At 41.6% G+C, this 18931-nt stretch overlaps 1 protein-coding gene across 2 annotated transcripts; it reads right to left on the bottom strand.

The window, feature by feature from the left end:
* Nucleotides 1–655: 655 nt before the first annotated feature.
* CCDC82 (coiled-coil domain containing 82) lies at nt 656–16451 on the bottom strand. 2 transcript variants are annotated; one of them, XM_048937394.1, is made up of 8 exons: nt 16325–16451; nt 15619–16144; nt 14258–14477; nt 13081–13173; nt 11161–11285; nt 10293–10463; nt 3942–4127; nt 656–3247 (listed from the first exon to the last, which is right to left on the bottom strand). In XM_048937394.1, the coding sequence occupies exons 2-8, from the start codon at nt 16135–16137 to the stop codon at nt 3185–3187; spliced, it is 1377 nt and encodes a 458-aa protein (XP_048793351.1). In that variant the 5' UTR covers nt 16138–16144; nt 16325–16451; the 3' UTR covers nt 656–3184. The 2 variants fall into 2 exon arrangements, with proteins under 2 accessions (XP_048793351.1, XP_048793343.1); XM_048937386.1 differs by having other exon boundaries at nt 16319–16447.
* Nucleotides 16452–18931: the final 2480 nt, after the last annotated feature.

The raw sequence follows: 18931 nt of genomic DNA, 5'->3' as shown, positions 1-18931 counted from the left end.
TGTGTCCAACTGGTGATGTCACAGGCAAAACTCCATCAGACTGTGAGCTGCTTTTTTTCCAAGAACTTTTGCTATTTATTTAAAGAAAGAAAAGCATAAGATCTTGAAAAAAATGTCTGCAAGGCCAAGAAAGAAGTAGATAGCTCAAACTTTTCAGGCAAGCAAAGCGGAGGTGAGAAATATCATCTGGGATGCAGTAGGTATACAAGAATGCTCAAAGTACATGATCAAAGTTAACTACCAGAATAATTTCTGAATTTTCATTTTCAATCAAAGCGTATGTTTTCTTCAAATATTAAGGTTACCTAGCAAGCCAAAATTTCCGAAACATACTTCTGATTTTAGTAGCATTCAGTTTAATGCTACTAAACAACTTATGGGGCCTGTCCTCTTCAGTATCTTCATTGACGACCTGGATGAGGGCATCGAGTGCACTCTCAGTAAGCTTGCAGATTACACCAAGTTGGCTGGAAGTGTGGATCTGCCTGGGGGTAGCGAGGCCATACAGAGGGATCTGGACAGACTGGAGAGCTGGGCTGAAGCCAATGGGATGAGTTTCAACAAGGCCAAATGCCGGGTCCTGCACTTCGGCCACAACAACCCCAGGCGACGCTACAGGCTTGGGGCAGTGTGGCTGGAGGACGGCGTCGAGGAAATGGACCTGGGGGTATTGATTGATGCTGGGCTGAACATGAGCCGACAGTGTGCCCAGGTGGCCAAGAAGGCCAATGGCATCCTGGCAAAGGGCTGATGAGGAGTGGCTGAAGGAGCTGGGATTGTTCAGTCTGGAGGAGGCTCAGGGAAGACCTCATTGCTCTCTACAACTACCTGAAGGGAGATTGCAGTGACTGGGGGTCGGCCTCTTCTCTTGTGTAACTGGTGATAGGAGGGAATAGAGGGAATGGCTTCAAACTGTGCTAGGGGAGATTCAGGCTGGACGTTCAGAAATGCTACTTTTCTGAAAGAGTGGTCAGGCAGTGGAATGGGCTGCCCAGGGAGGTGGTGGAGTCACCGACCCTGGAGGTGTTCAAGGAACGTTTGGATTCTGTGTTGAGGAACATGGCGTAGTGAGAACTATTGGTGATGGGTGGATGGTTGGACTGGGTGATCCTGTGGGTCTTTTCCAACCTTGGTGATTCTACGATTCTAAGAAATGTGGCAAAACAAGAAATGTGACCATTCATTCCAATAGCAATTTTTTAACACAGAAATTGTTCTCCAGAACTTTCAGAACATTCAGAAAGCAGCACAATTTATTACTATTTGGGAAGATCTGAGAGCGTGCACTTTGTTATGCAGTGTGAGATCCACTCTTCGCAAACCAGATTTCTTTCATGAGAGTTAAGTTACACCAAAACAATTATTTTAAAGGTATCAACAGAAGCATAGAGATTTTGTTAACAGGAATAACTATGGCATCAGCAGGCACTGCTTTTCCTGAAAGGGAAATGCTTGAGACTGATTCCTGGGTACTTGTAGATTGATGGGTGTGTTCTCACTAACATTCTCTGAAAAACAGGGATGGACAACGAAAGAGAAGAGTTCCTTCAGCTTGGTAACCGGGGAAATAAGTATGATATACAAAATCTTAGAATATTTACATATCTAACTGAAAATTAAGGTATGAAAATAATATCTTCACATATAAGTTTACAAGTTTGAGAGCAAGTCTCAGTGTCTTTACTGGGATTTTTCACCAACACACGTGGTGCAATGGAGAACTGATATTAGCTCACTCTCACACCACTTAAACCCACTGCTGAGTTTCAACCCCTTAAAATATGAAAACAGTTCATTACTTACAAGGAATGCTGGAACAAGGCTACTGAATAACAAATCTAAGTTACAGTCCTACAGAAAAAAAGCCAACAGATTTTGACCATGATGTGGTATGCCTGGCAGTAGTTGCCTAGCTGGTCAGCATGTTACCAATAGAGTGGGACATCAGACACGAGAAGTTTTTGTGACAAATATGTGAAAAAAAGATTTCCCTACTTTTAGTTCTGAGAAAGCAATTTGTTAAAAAAATCTAGAGGGTTAACAGCATCATTCATCCCTTTACTGAATTTCTCAGCTACAACAGACTAACAAGAATATATGCATACTGCAGAGTCTAAGAACAGTTCCTAACAGGATTCAAAACCATGCGCCCTGCATCTTCTGTTAGGTTATGTCAATTTAACTTTATATGCAGCACAAAATACCAGGATGGAATAGCCAACAGAGTACCTAACCCTTCCCAGTCTTCAAAGTCTACTCTACTCACGCCATGGTAAACCATGCATCATGATTCCAGATAACTCCTGCTTTCTGTTGTCAGATTATACTGGAATAATTCTTGCTTAGCTTGCATGGCCACATTAATCCATTATTTTTGTTTTTTTTAGTTACTGCAAGTTGTTGCCATTATGTTTGCACAACACAATTTGTCATTTAAGATCTCAATAAGTTGCCTCAGACAGCATCAGAGCATCAGAGAGAGCCCTGTGGGGCCGAGAAGCACCTAGATGGCTATGCCAGCCTCAGACCCTGTGACGCCCACTATGTGACTCATCACCTACTCTCTGAAGAGGAATGACTGCTGTGTTGCAAATATAGTCAGGATTGCATAATATTTCCCCTGCTGCCTTACAACAGGTCCTAGTGATTCCTCAGAGGGGAAATAAGTCTTTGCATTTGGGTCCTTTTCATCATAACTATTATTCTAAGTAGTTGAACTTGCTTGCGAATTTACAACAAGCAGCAAGGAAGGTATGATGCAAATCATGCATGTTCCTGTGTAACACAGACTTACCTTTCCAAATATCCCCACTTCAAAAAGTCTCAAGACCTCCCGCCTTCCCAGTGATACAGCTCAGAATCAACAGGCAGAGGGCAGAGCTTTTGTTTCACAAGCAAAAAGATACTGATCTGTTATTTTTAAGAATAAAAGGAAACCTGAAGTGACCAATGCAGCAAGAATGGAAGGACTGATTTGGTAAAACTTCAAGTTATTATTCACACAGATGAAAAAAAGATACAAGATTTTCTTAAGCAGTAGTTTACAGACCTGTGGATTTAAGCATAACATGGTCTTTTAGATTATCAGAATCTTGAAGAACAAGCAGAGGTGAAGTGCATACAGATAAAACAGGCCATTCAATTTTTTACAAGGTGTCTTTAAAAGAGCTGTAGGTCCACTTAATCAATTTTTTTCTTCTTGGAAACTGTCTGCATCGTTCATGTAGTTTTCAAGATCATTACATTTCTGCAAATAAAATAAAACTTGCATTACTTTATCAAGGTATAACAACTGAATTATGCAAAAAATGCTTTCTATGTTTCTCTTCAATACATTAAGAAGCATGCCAATAACAATTCAGAAACAACGATATCTGAAAGCTTGCTAAATGTACTCCGAGTTATCACAGAATCATAGAATGGCCTGGCTTGAAAAGGACCACAATGATTACGCAGTTTCAACCCCCTGCTATGTGCAGGGTCGCCAACCACCAGACCAGGCTGCCCAGAGCCACATCCAGCCTGGCTTTGAATCTTAAAATATTGTTCATCAAGTGTTTCTGAATAAATCAAAGTACTCCAATGTAGGGAGAAAAGTGTTCTTGCTGTGCTTCATGTGCGTTTCCAGCCTTCAGGAGTTACAGCTTGAGTTTGTTGTGGTGCTGCTTCCAAATGAAACAGGAGCCTGCCCACCACAGCCCCAAGATCATGCAGCTGCCAGAAAGCTTGATGTCAGGAGCTGACAAAGCTGTGTTGTGAAAGCAGTGGGCATGCAACTGTTTGAGAGATTGAGTCAGCAGAAGTGAATGAACAGTTAGGCCACGGTATAATTAGTAAAAAACATTAATTCAGAAATAAACCATTAAATCAATTAAATTAAATCTTATCTCAGTTTGACTTTATCTGCCTGAGAAACAGTAAATCAAGTAACTCAGTCATACCTTCTGAATCCATTCCGTTTCTTCCAGCTGGCTGAAAAGTCGTTCAACTGTGTCTTTAACTGGTTCATCCTCAACATCATCCAACTTGGCCATGGAGCTGCACTCCACGTACAACTTGTACTTGAAGTGCTTCAAATTGTGATAAACTTTGGTCCGATTTGCACACACTACGCCGACCTTCAACACCTACATCAAAGTAAACTCATCAGTTTCTCAGGTAGAACAGTGATCATCATGAGGGTATAAAGGATGGAAAAGTCAGCCTATCTAATAAAATGTTATCAGTCGGACTAGGAAGATCTTTTCAATAATGAAATAACTGATGCTATAAATACAGATTTCACTATCAGGGCAGAACAATTTTGTCACAAGCAGGCAGCATGCAAGTCTGTGCAATGACAGGTTATCAGCACTGCTGTCTTGCAAAACCTGTACAAAGTTCTGTTTATAATTAACAGAATCTCTGTTGTCTGCAGGAGGAACTCTATAAACTCATTGGCATTTTAGGTGACCATCATACTGTGAAAGCAGAGAAACTGATGACTTTTGCTTTGAAAGTGCAGGCCTGTCCTAGGGACAGGAAACACCAGTTCTAGTGTTCTGTACACTGAATGATACATAGGTATTCTTCTAGCAGAGACACACAAAGGTAAACAGATACACAAAAATGTATTAATAAATACCTACATCACAGAATCACAGAACGGCCTGAATTGAAAAAGACCACAATGATCATCACGTTTCAACCCCCTGCTATGTGCAGGGTCGCCAAACCAGCAGACCAGGCTGCCCAGAGCCACATCCAGCCTGGCCTTGAATGCCTCCAGGCATGGGGCATCCACAGCCTCCTTGGGCAGCCTGTTCCAGTGTGTCACCACCCTCTGTGTCAAAAACTCCCTCCTAATATCTAACTAAACCTCCCCTGTCTCAATTTAAAACCATTCCCCCTTGTCCTATCACTGTCCACCCTCCTGTTTATATGTTCCCTTCAAATATTGCAAGGCCACACTGAGGTCTCCCTGCAGCCTTCTGTTCTCCAAGCTAAACAAGCCGAGTTCCCTCAAACTTTCTTCATAGGAGAGGTGCTCCAGCCCTCTGATCATCTTAGTGGCCCCGTATATATCAGTCTACATCTGGCTGGCTTTTGGATTCAGATTTTCTACCCCCCAAAATAAGAGAATCAATACATGTATGAAGAAATTCAGGTCTTCACGAGAGAAACTGATACAGCATTAATAAGAACCAAAACCACCAACAGAAACAAGCTTCAAGGGCAACATGTTACATCAGTCCAAAGTTTGTTACATCTTCGAGAGTAACAAGCAGGTAAATGGCTAAAAGTCAAAATTCTTTGCATCAGTAACACAGGCTGCGATGGTGTTACTGTTTCGGAACACACATGAAGTTTCAACTAACCACCTCCTATACTGCAATACCACCAGTTCTGAGGCACAACAGCAATGCCTTTTGTTGCAGCTGTTGGTAACCATCTGAATATTCTTTTTAAAATATTACAAGTTATCAGTTTAATCAATGCTCACATCCCGCATTAGGAAACTTTCCTAAATGCATAATCAAATGGCTGTGTCTGTCAGCAGCCCCCTGTAACATCTGGCCTATTTGTCCAACCTGGCTGTATCTACTGACAGGAACAGAAAAGCATATTTTGCCTACATAAGTTTTATAAATATAAATGCAAGTTTAAGGTTGTGTATTTCTTTTTAAAATATCCAAATATACTTTATTTCTCAAATATATTAACCAGCAGTTTTGGTGATATAAACAGGAGAAATATCACTTAAGCCAATGGAGGCACACTAACTTAAAAGAACATTTGATCTGACCTAAGATGTGTATAAACTACAAGTTAACCAACTTGAGATAACAGAAGATTGCTTCTGCAGTGCAATTCTCTTGTAATTATGCCTATGTGCCCACATGCAGCTCCACTTTCTACACCTGCCCAAAGCTGAAAAACTAAGGCTTGTGTTTGGTGCTATTGGTGCTTTCAATGAGCAAGACATATTAACCAAGGCAAATCCTTGACTTCTTCAAATTTCTAACATGTCAAATAATTAAGCAATCAAAAACTGAAATGTGGTGTTTCATAGGGTATTTTATAGCTTCTGAAGTATTCCAAGTAATGAAGCGCGGTGTCTGGAACACTGCTTGACAGAAAATAGGAGATAGAATTCTGCATTCTGATAGCCTGCCTGGCCTATTTCTTGCCCTGTGATAACAGCTAACAGGACGTGTTTTGGAAGGTGGTACAAGACACAGGAAAAAACACCAGAACGTACACGTGTTACTACCCAACTTCTAGCAGTCAACGATTAAGAAATTCTATATCACCCCAGCTATTATATTCCATAGCTTGGAATGAGTTTCCCCAAAAACCTGCCTAATCCCTTCTGGGAGCCAATTACATTTTTTTTTGTTCTCCAGAGTACCTTGTGGTAATGAGTTTCATGGTTTATTTTTGTGTGAGGTGTAAAGAATTTCCAGAGCGGAAAAGTGCCAGACCAAAAAAAGAAAAAAAACCCATACAATTATAACACATTACTTATTGTGTTATAAAGCAAGAGAGATTGTCTAAAAATACAATGTTATTTCAGAATGCAGCTTTGGAAAGAATCTCAGTACCGTACACACTCTAATTTGTTCCCCCTCGCAGTCCTCAGTGACTCTATCCTAGTGCTTAACTTATCTCCTCAAGCTGGCCGTATCAGCCAAAGCTGTGTTAAATCACTTTGTATGGAATGCAGAAGCACAGCCTGACAACAGCATAACATGTAGTGACTGCATTCATGCCCTCTAAGCATAGATATGAATAGAAACAGAACAACAGGTCTGAGAGCAGAAAACAGTTCATAACCCAGGTGGCACAGGAGCAGAGAAAGATGGGGGACACCTAAACTGCTCAATTCTCTTTGACCGTGGAGGGATGAGAACTGGCAGCTACTCACAGCAATCACTGCAAGCCTAAGCAAAACTAGAACAGCTGTTTCTCTTCAGGCCTATTGGCAAAGCAGAATACTTTAGAGACGAGAGAAAAAGGAAAGTTTTATGCAGAAGAAGGGCTGGAGGTCTGTTTTTGTTCTCTACACAACCACTTTTCTTGGGTACTTTCATAGAAAACTTTAGAAATAGCCCAAATAAGTATTTCCATTCAAACTGATCTGGCAGTTCTGAACTGCCTTCTTTCAGTCAATTATTTTCTTGAAGTGTCAGTTTTATGTAGCTCCCTTAGCCCTTTTTGTTCTTTCTTTTCCCTCAATTGGCAGGACAGGCTGATCAATGCTCTGCTAGAAGAGCTTTGAAAACCAACTTGAAAACAGTACCTTTAGCAGCCTCAATTACAGGTCACTGTAGGAAAATGAACGTTGCATTAGCAAACCATTAGTAAAAATTACTGCAAAGTGCTCAATCACTCTCTCTCCTGGGTCTGCCTATTCTCCAGCAGCTATATTGAGTATGCATGTGGCATCTCACCAGATACTGGGCTATGCAGGATACAGAAAAATCCTCATCTTCTATTGGAGAGAATAAAAATGAGCTAGAAAGAAAGTTTAATGTTCAGTGTGATATTTCAAGTGTTTTCCAAAGTGGAAGAACAACTGATGTAGGAGAACATTTGGACAGTAATACAGGGGTTTTTAACCCAGCTTCCAATTTAACTGTGGAAATATCAGTAAGATGAAATTTCTGCACCAGTCCACTTATTATTTCTGCTCAGGTAAGGTGCACACCTCACATGAAAAACAGATTTCTCAGTTAGTGATCTTCCCTGCATTGAGGTCTCTAACTGTAAAATAATGACTGTACAAGCAAGATGGCTTCTCCACACCCTAAGAACTTGGTGCTTTCCTGCAACAAATAAGGGGAAAAACCAAGTTCTTAATTATCATGCAAACAGATAGTAATCAAAGCAATATTAAGAACTACTGTTCAGCAGGTTCTGAGATCAGTTTTAAGAAAAAAATCCTGCAGCACAGGTTTACCACACTATGCATGACTTGCAGAGCCCGTTATTGTGACATGACAATTACAATGACATCCCTCAAATGTCCAAGTTAGAATACTGGCAGAGATGCAAACGAGCTTCAGTAAGGTGTACTTTAGTAAGGTAAGCTTGCAGTCTGTTGAGGACTTTGTGTAAGAAATGCAATCACACCCTATTTCGAAACATGCTGTGAAAACATCTTGCACTGACACTTATATCTTTTCAGCAAGTACTGAAGTGCTTCATCTGTGTCCTGACATCATTTTAGATGTACAAAGTAAAGGAATACACCTTCTACATGTCCTGAAAGAAAAGAAAAGCAGAACTTGGGCATCAGCTTGCTACATAGATGCAGCAGTATCTTATATTTGACAAATTGTGCTTTGAGTTTATCATAAGAGGTTGGGAATTACATTACTCAGGAAGGCCATATGCAAACTTAACCATAACAAATACCATTAGCTGTACATTTGATGCGGAGATCCATAAATACTGGTAGCACTCAGGTGTCTTAAGACTCGTGGTCTTCAGAAGTCTCAGCCCTGAAATGTAAAACCTAGAATGGCTGCCTAATGCAATGTTATGTAACAAAGATAAATTTCCTTCCAAGGACACAATTTAATCCAACATGTCCTAGCAAAGGCAACAGAGTGGAAAAAAAGATGCAAGATTACTGAAAGGGAAGTGTTTTCTAGCTTGAACAAGTTGTTCCGCAGCAAAGAAAAGGCTCTAGTAGAAAATACTGAGGTAGTTAGAAAGAAGCCTTCTCAAAAGAAGATCAACAGTTTCAAGTGTCAGCACAACTGAGACATCAAGATACTCTGCCTGAGCAAACAGCTACATGGGAAAAGGCAGATGTGAAAACATCTGAAGAATAAAGCAGTAAAATCCTGAGTAGGTGGCACCTGGATGTTATGGTGACAGTGGCACTATTTCACTCTGCGTTCTGACCTACAGCCACCACGCACAGTAGGAACCCTCCAGAAGTAGTACAGTAGGCATGGAATTAGCAAACCCAGTGACCCAACATGGAATAAACCTTTTGGGCAACAAAGTAAAAAACACAGCCATTCAATGGAGATGATTGCCCATTACACAGAAAGTTGCTTTTATAATGTTTCTGACAGCTAATTAATGCAAGACTCCCGCTGGGAATGTCTTAAGGGCATTACAGGCACGCAGAAAGGTAAAGGGCTTTCAAGTCATCCAGTTTCATTGAAAAGGCACTCTGATATTTAGAACAGATGTAACTCTGAGGCAGATGTCATTCCTGATTTAAAGCTTCAGACTCCTAGCACAAGGGAGATAGGATCTATTCAAGTTTGTTTTTTTTTTTTTAGAGTCACAGTATTTCTCAGGTACTTGCTAAAAAAACAGGAATGCCAGGCACATTCAAAGCAACACTCAGTCCTGTAGTTTTTTTACTGCTATAAATGATTCTCATTTCTTTAAAACACGCTTTAGGATTTCCAATCATCTATTGAACGTTCTCTGACCAAACAAAAAAACTTCTTGAGAAAAAACAGATGATTGCTCACATTATAACTTTAGTTAGTAGGCAGATCTTCATACATGCTGTCAGCGTTGATGACACACAAAAGACAAGCATGCTCAGCAGGCTATATAGGATACCATGAATCTAGAGAGCTTCCTTCCTCTCCTGAATACAACTCAAACTACAGAGACTTGAAACAGAAGAAAAATTGAGATAAATGTTGATTTTGACTGAGTGCAATAATGATCAATGAAACCAATCTCATGCCAGTTAGACAAAACTAATGAAAGAAGAACTACAGGTCTTCCATCAGTTTTCTTCTTATGGACATAAGATGTGGTAGAATTATGCTTGTAATAGAAAACAAAATAAGTAAATAAATAAAGCTAGGTTTAGAGTCTTTTTTTAATCATGAGGTTCAGCTCACAATGGGATACACTTAGTAGTACTTAATACAGTGTAAGTACACATGCTGTAATAGGTACTAACATTAAATGGCAAAGCAGCTGAAAGCAAAGGTCTTGGGAAAAAAAAAACAAACAAACTGACTATTTATTTATTTGTTAAAACTCATTTTTATGTGAGGTTATTTTTTGAGATCTTTTCCTCAAGATGTAGGGGCTGTTGGGGTTAGAGGACAAGTGTCCATTCCTCCTCACTTTCATAAGAACTTCCTTCACAACTCCTAGCTGAACCCAACTGCAAAATGGCTGTCACATTTTAAAAATGAAGGGGAGTTTAGACTTAAAAACACAGCAGCTGACAGGTGCTGACAGGACTTCTACTCTTGGTATGATTTGCATAACACTAGACAAAGCTTAAAAATAATGATATGAGGTTTGTTTGAAATTACCTGTTTGTCATCTGACATGAAGTCATCTGCTTCCAGAGTTTTACTATTATAAAGCTTTCCAAACAGCAGCACATTAAACTTACAGTAGCGATTCATTTCACATGCCTGACAAGACATATTGGTTGGATTTTTCAAGGTTATGAGAACACCTGGGTAACAATCCACACGCTCCTGAAAAACACATTTCGGATAACATTAAAGAATGAACTTGAACAGGTTGCTAAGTACTTTCTACTCGCACAGAATTAGTGTAAGAGAAACCAAGCTTCAAGTCGGAAATCTTCTGGCATTCAGTTGGGAGCATGTACCTTCACAGTCGTTTTCTAACATGTCACCAGTTCTCTTTAATTTGGCTTCAGTTCTAAAGACTTGCTCCTGCATCCAGGCCTGCAGTTCCCTTTCGTGCCTCCTTCCTTCCCTGTTGAGGGTGTGAAGGTGGTTACTCTATCAGTTGGCCTACTTCAAATAAATACACTGTATCTCACCACTGGCCCATACTCCATTATAGGGGGGATCATTAGGACAACACAGCTATAACTCGAACAGTACGCTACTAATTCACATACAGTGACTAGGCTACTGTCTAATGGCCTCATATCTTAGAAGTTGCAGTAGATTCACGATGAACACATCAGTTGTTCTTTTTGTTGGAGGAAGATTTTAATTCCATTAGAACGCTGAACGAGCGCCAAGAAGTCCTCTAAAAAGCACCTGGTGAAGTTAGCAGGAGAAGCACTGAGGTCACTGAGAACATACATGTACATGGTTATGGTACTGGTACTGAGAATTATACTACTGACAAAATCTGCCAGTAAAAATATGATCTGGAGACCACTTCACAATTGTAGTTACAGCAGATGCTACAAACCTTGTACCGGTCTTTCCAGCGGCTTCTAGAGATTAAGTTGTCAAGGCGGGGCTGAATGTAACGGTCATCCAAATAATGAAGTGAGAGCAACATATCCTGTGCATACTTCTTTTGTCTTGTTCCATCTGTTCAGCAACAGGCATTATTGATTGGCTGACCATCATATGTTGTACATATTTCTTCAAGTAAAACTTTCAAGGACATTATGCTTCTGTATATGGTGAACCATGAATGATTCTAATAAATTACTACTGAATTTACTAGTGTTATCCATGTAAGTGATCCATGCATCTTTGATCACAGAATCACAGAATGGCCTGGGTTGAAAAGGACCACAATGATCATCACGTTTCAACCCCCTGCTATATGCAGGGTCGCCAACCACCAGACCAGGCTGCCCAGAGCCACATCCAGCCTGGCCTTGAATGCCTCCAGGGATGGGGCATCCACAGCCTCCTTGGGCAACCTGTTCCAGTGTGTCACCACCCTCTGAGTGAAAAACTTCCTCCGAATATCAAACCTAAACCTCCCTTGTCTCACTTTAAAACCATTCCCCCTTGTCCTATCACTATCCACCCTTGTAAACAGCCGTTCCCCCTCCTGTTTTTATGCTTCCTTCAAACACTGCAAGGCCACACTGAGGTCTCCCTGCAGCCTTCTGTTCTCCAAGCTAAACAAGCCCAGTTCCCTCAACCTTTCTTCATAGGAGGGGTATTCCAGCCCTCCGATGAACTACTTATTTATTTTAAAAGTATGCCTTACAAGAAGTACATGAATAAACTCTACAATCATGGTTAAAGTGAAAAACTGTCAACCCAAATGGAGAACCTCTCACTCAAAACCATTTAAAAGAATGGAAAAGGAAAATTTAAGGAGTCTTGCTTCTAGTCCAATTTGTGTAGGGTGTTTCTGACTATAAAAGAGGAGGTTGTAATCCATGGAATCAAACTGCTCTGACTTGCTTCCCAACAGAAATTTTGACAGTGCTTCTCTACTCCATCACTTCTAAGTAACACACAGAAGGTGACCTTTACCCTTCAGCAGCAGTCACATGGCTGCTGTTGAGCAACATAAACAGCTTCAAATGTTTACTCAAGCAAATGAAATAAACTATAACAAGATAAATGAAACAACTACTCCACAGTTATCTCCCAGATATGTGCTAGACTCCAGGATTTAAACAGGACTTCCACAGCTACAAGACAATCCTTACTGCCTCAGGCTTCAGTATGTGCAGACATGGAAACTCACTCAGTTACCTTTCCTAATCTTTTAGTAGCATTAGCAAAGGAGAGAAGCTTCACTGGCTGTCTTAGCTTTCTATATAAAAACTGAATTGTCATTGTCGTTACAGCTACTTACAATCTACTGTTCTCTCATGTATGTTTTCAGTAAGTCAGCTACAACGAAAGCTTGAAAGATTGTGACAGATTTTTAAAATGTTCATCATAAAAGGCAAGTCTAACATTAAATTAGCTGCTCTGAATTATTTTTACACTAAAGAGATTGACCTTCATGAACTCAGAAAAGTCCATTCTGAGTTTTGAAAACGTGCCGTTGGTTACGCGAGGTTACGCTCACAGCTTATGATATTCCTTAGAATACAACCTCTCATTCATCCTCATAGCTGATCTGCCTCCCTTCAGCACTTGGCTGATGCTTTCCACAACCTGACACCAACAGTCCACCCCCAGAGCATCCGTGTGGTGCCTCTGAGCCTACTTCAGGGGCTGCCATTTGGCCCCACCAGGCCATGTGCTGAAAGCCGCTTCCTCGGCCAACAAGGACTGCCTGCTGTTGAAATTTACCTCAAAGAACAACTGTCAAAGAGAAAGAATCAAATACAGAATAATTGCCGTAACTAAAATCATCTATTAATTCTAAGCATGCACTACTGTATTTGTAATGTGATGTACTTACCATACAGTGAGCTCAGAAAAGTGTTGTCAATCGCATTTATGAGGAAAGCCTTTACTATTCTTTGGAAATGTTCATAAGGACTGCTGTGGCAAACTGGAAAAAATACAATATAAGCAGAATTAAAAAAAAAAAAAAAAAAAGAAAAACGTGTCAGCAATTGTCAGATTATCTTCTTTATGACTGCAAATATAGAATTTTCAAGTCATTTACATATGGGTTTAAAAATAATGTTGATGTCCCATATCCAAAATTCTCATTTAAGATCTTACATTTAAACAGTGCTTCTCATCCCAGTGATCATAACCAATTTTAGCACATCCTAAAGTCATACCTCCTTTCATCATGAGCACACAGGAAGAACTCAACCACAAACATAAGAAATTGTTCTATGCATAGCAGGAATTACTGCAAACCACAGAAGGTTGTGATTTTTCTGCTAATTTTCTTTCGAGTACACACAATTCTGCTCATATCTTAATGGGGAGGATCCAGAATTGCTTATAACCACTACAATAGCAATGACTATCACACTATCCTGGCAGTACAAACCTGCTTCTAAAATAACATACACAAGAGGGGAAATAGTATAAACTTCTGGCTCAGGCTTCTCACCAATCCAGACATCAGTTTTCATTAAGATTACAGGAATCTGACCAATGTGAGAGGCATTCTGACTGCGTCTAACACTGAGCAGAGAATTCAGAAACCTCAACAGTCTTACTGCATTAAAAAACAAACAAGCAAACAAAAAAACCCCCACAAAAATCAACAATAAAAAAGCAGAAGACCCAAACTAACTGAAAGGATCCTACGTTAATCCTCAGAACAGAATTCACCCAGAATTAATGCGTCTGCTCTTGGTGTATATATCACAAGATGGAGGTTTTGTGTCTCAAAAAGAACAATTCCATCCTAAAACAGACCAATTTTTTATTTTTATTTTTATTTTTTTTTAAAGAGAGAGATCAGTGTAACAGGGTTCCCCTTTCTCTCTTTCAACTTATACCCTCCCATTAATAAGATACAGAAGGACTGTAAAAGTTTACTGTGGAAACCGTGACTACTTCCACAATCATACCCTGCTACAGAGCACTATTTTGTATTTAGAGCCCCTGAATGCTTATTTCAGCAGCAAAAGAAGGTTGTAGGTACAGAACTGTGACACATTTTGTCTTACAGTGTGGGACGTAGTGTGCCAGCAATCCGCTATTTGAAACATTTAGCTCTTTCTGCCGCGGATGTCCTTCACTCTTAACGTGCTCCACGTTGCCATCATCGTCTTCGTCATCATCAACTATAAAATCTTTCAAGCTTCCATTGTCAGTTTCACTGCCTTCTGGTGTGAGGAGCAATTGGCAGAATGGTTCCTCTGCTATTTCTGCTTCGCCATCAGAATCCTAATTAAATTTCATAAAGTATTTAAAAGCAAATAAATTACTTTCAGTGTTTGCACTAAGAAAGTACTATATCTACTGGACAAGGTTTTGAGCTACTAATAACACTAATTGTTCAGTTAACAAGAAATAACTTATTTCCAGAAATACATTTTTCTGTGCTATGTGACAATTACTTTCCACTTTAGATCAGCCCTTCACATGTATCTCGCTCCAGTTACATAGACCAAACAGGAATCAATAGCATCAAGTGAACCTGAGCTACGTAAGTTACTCCGAGAGATATTTTGTGCCTTGAGAAAAGTCATAGAATCACAGAATGGCCTGGGTTGAAAAGGACCACAAAGATCATCGCGTTTCAACCCTCCTGCTATGTGCAGGGTCACCAACCAGCAGACCAGGCTGCCCAGAGCCACATCCAGCCTGGCCTTGAATGCCTCCAGGCATGGGGCATCCACAGCCTCTTTGGGCAACCTGTTCCAGTGTGTCACCACCCTCTGTGTGAAAAACTTCACCCTAATATCTAACCTAAATCTCCTCTGTCCCAGTTTAAGACCATTCCCCCTTGTCTCATCAGTATCCACCCTCGTAAACAGCCATTAAAAAATAATAATACCATGCTCATAATAATAATAAAAGAATAAAAAATAATGCCATACTCTTCTCGCATGTCTATTCTTTACTTCAGAGAACTGAACACCAAAGATGTTTTTTTCCCCTTCAGACTACATAGGGACGATAGACAGAATCACAGACTCATCGAATTGCCTGTGTTGAAAAGGGCCACAATGATCATCTAATTTCAACCCCTCTGTTGGCAGGGTCGATACCTGCATTCTAAATTGCTCAGTCAACTGAATGAATGAAAGAATAAGGGAAGAAAAAGAAAAAAGAAAAAAGAGAAATTCTTAAATCCTCAGCAATCAAAATTCAACTAAAAAAGTTTTTCTAGACAACGATTTTTAGCAGTCAGTATTATATTATTATTTAGCTAATAGGTAACTACAGTTGAAATGTGATAGGGTTAGTGATTTCTCAGGAATAAAACCAAAACCAACGAAAAAATCCTACTGATTCATATCTCTTACTCATCATCTTCCCCTGAATTCCCAGGGGGACCGAATTTCAATGACAGAATCCAGACCTCGCAGTTTTCATTCCCAGCGCAGCTCCGAGTCGCCCGCTGTTTTGCGAGGTCCTGCAGCTTTGCCAGCACTTCCCGTTTCCTCGCAGCAGAAACATTTTCTGCTTTACCAAACCGCTGCTCTTGGGAACTCTCGTCTTCATCGATCACACAGCGGCGTTTAGCAAAAACTTTCCTAACGAGTACATCGCTGTCCTCGCTGTCCTCGCTGTCCTCCAGCACGCAGCTGCTGAACCTTCTACGCTTTCCAGGCACGACGCGTTCCTCCTCGCCATCCTCCGTCAGTTCTCCACCGTGGCTTTTCTCCTCCTGGTCGGAAAGGCTGCCCTTCACATCACTTTCATCATTTTCACCTTCTGACACGGATGACTCCTCCTCCGAGGTAAACGAGGATTCCTCATCGCTGTACCACAGGATCGGCTCCCTCTTAGTGCGTCTCCAGTCAACCCGGGATTTGGACGGCGGCTCGGCTCCCGCTGCCTTGTTTCTTGTCTCGTATCTTCTGACGAACGTCTCCATGGGGAAGCTGTGACGACACACCACAATACAAACCCGTACGACAAGGCCACGTTACGCCATACCCAAACAAGCACCGCCTCCCATCGCGCTCCTTCTGCGGCCACGGCGGCTGCTGGACGCGCGGATCGCCCCTCCTCGTCCCGGCCCGCCGCCATCCCCGCTCCCTCAACGCTCCGCTCACCGTTACCATTTCCCGCGCTCCAGCGCCCGAGCGGATGAGGAGAGGCTACCGCCCCCCTCGGCGCTCCGCAAGCCGCGATTGGCAGATTTTCGCTGTCACTCAACTGCCGGGATGTTTACGGAAGTGATGGAAGGCTGCGGGAAGGGGATGATAGTCACGTGGGTTATCAAGTTCTATAGATAGGGGCGCGGTGCTGCAGTGACGGAGGTTACCGGTTCGAATCCTCTCCCTGCCCTCACGGTCTCATCTAGCAGGCTGGAATAGAGCTGGGGAGCATTGGGCTGGTTTTGATTGCATTTCAGCCTGGCCAGGGTATGTTCCTGAGGCTTTATGGGCTGTTAGGAAGAATTCTTTACTGTGAGGGCAGTAACACATTGGAACATGTTGCCTACTGAAGTTGTGGATGCCCCTTCCCTGGAAGCATTCAAGGCCAGGCTGGATGGGGCTGTGAGCAACCTGGTCTAGAGGGAAGTGTCCCTGCCTATAGCTGGTACTAGTTGGTACTAGATGATCTTAAAGGTCCCTTCCAACCCAAACCATTCTATGATTCATTCTATGAAAGAACCTTCAGAGAGTTCCAACTCCCTGTCCTGGACAGGGGCACCTCCCATCAGATCAGGCTGCCCTGGGCTCTATCCAACCCTGGCTTTGAAAGTCTCCAGGGTTGGGGCACCCACAGCTTCTCCAAGCAACGTGTTCCAGTGCCTCACCACTCTCATCATGAAGAATTTCTTTCTTATACCTTATTTAAACCTAGTCTTCTGAAGCTTATAACCATTCTTTGTCCTATCATTACAGCCCCTGAAGAACAGTCCCTCACACAGGTCACCTAGGCCTGGCCTGAGGCTTCTCGATGGAACAGCTTCTTTTCAGCTGTGCACTTCTTCTGTCTTCGGAACAAACTTGATAAATTTAGCACATTCAACCCCCAGATGACAGGGAATATGGAAACAGAGGTTTTTGCAGCTATAATTATGGGGAGATTTAGCGTAGCCAGGCCAGGGCCACCCGGAGCTGGAACACTGGGGGTGCCTATGCTGCCAGCCAGTTGTCCTCTGTGGTCTGCCCTGGAAGAAGGCATTGCTTTTTTTGATGTCTGTAAATCACACTTGGTGCCTGCTTCTCCTCACTAGGCCTCCTAGCAGCAGGAGCACCCCCTGGATTGTGCTTCCCTCTGATTCCTGCTGTTTCCAGGTGAAGTATCAGGGCTCGGTAAGGGCTGGGTAATAGGTCTTCCCAGAGCCAATGCTTCAGGCTTTGGGCTTCCTGCCCATTTCCTGACCTCTGTTTTGGGGTTCCCTACAGCAGAGCTCCCGCTAAGAGCAACATCCATGCTGGGCAGTTTTTGGTTGTTATTACTGAGTGAAGGAACCCTGTATTGAGCTGGCAGTAGGAGGCCTGAATGTTATCCTGGTCATAGGGAATACAGTGGTATTGCAGCACAGGATGGGAGAGAAGAAAAATCATGAGGAACTTAGCTGTACTAAGTTCACTGCTCAGAGAACGAGACGTCTTCTGGATTTGTGTACACTAAGGAGGAAACTTAAAATCTACAACAACGAGCTTCTACTGAACATAACTCTGGATTCTGTCCAGTGCCAATACCTGTATAGATCGTAAAAATGAGATTTGTGTCTTAAATTTGCTTTTCACCGCTTGGTTGGTGTTAGCAAATATTGCTACCCTGGAAATCACTACACTGATATTATTTATACTTCTTTATCTTAACAGGACCTTGTGAAGGTTTCTCTTTAGAATGGGTGGTAATCCATCACAGGGAAATACCTGGAAATGAAAGGCAGTTCATTGTCATCTTATTTGCATAGCACTGTTCTGGGTTTTGTATGTCTTTCACGTAGACAAAGAGGTCTGAACAGGTGTTTGTGGAGGTGGTGGGTCAAATTCCCATCTGAAATGTTTATATTGCAAGGATTAAAGCGGCTTTAATTCAAGGATTATATTGCATTAAGGGACATGAAGTCCTGGTCTGGCACTTATTTTAATTGCTTTAAAGTCAGTAAGTGTGTTTTCAAATAAACAAACGGAGCTGATGCTGCCCGGGATTTAATGTCAGCGTGGCGGGCTGCTGCTCTCTGCTGGGCTTCGTTCGTCGCGATTCCTGCTTCCAACGCCGCCATCTAGCGACGCAGTGCAGCAAACCTCGCCGCTGGACCGCTGCAGCACCAGGTAGTGACAACGGATATATTAGATATTAGATATAGCTGTAGAAAATATAAGAGTTGTTTTTTTTTTTTTCCTTATTTTTTTAAATTGGATGAAGAATTGCAGTTAGGAGTGCTGGCTTTTGATAGTTGAGCGGTTTTTCTTGCTGAAGGATCTTGAGTTTCCAGGTAATTTTTGAGGTAATCATAGAGCCCCTGTTGCAGAGCAATCAGCACTGTGGGGTTGTGTTGTGTCCTCAGATAATAGAAGTGGGCCTCCAGTCAACAGACAAGTTTTCCAAAGAGGCCAGTTTTCTTCACTATATTTCCAAAAATAATTCCTACAAATTTAGGCAAACTGATCTGTCATGTGAAAAAATATTTCTACACTCAGTTTCTGTGAAGTTTGAGCTCTTCTAGAATTTGGTGATAGATGGGATTATATGGATGC

The sequence above is a fragment of the Lagopus muta genome, chromosome 1, assembly GCF_023343835.1.
Source record: "Lagopus muta isolate bLagMut1 chromosome 1, bLagMut1 primary, whole genome shotgun sequence".
NCBI classification, from domain to species: domain Eukaryota; kingdom Metazoa; phylum Chordata; class Aves; order Galliformes; family Phasianidae; genus Lagopus; species Lagopus muta.
This window is presented reverse-complemented; position numbering and strand designations above follow the sequence as displayed.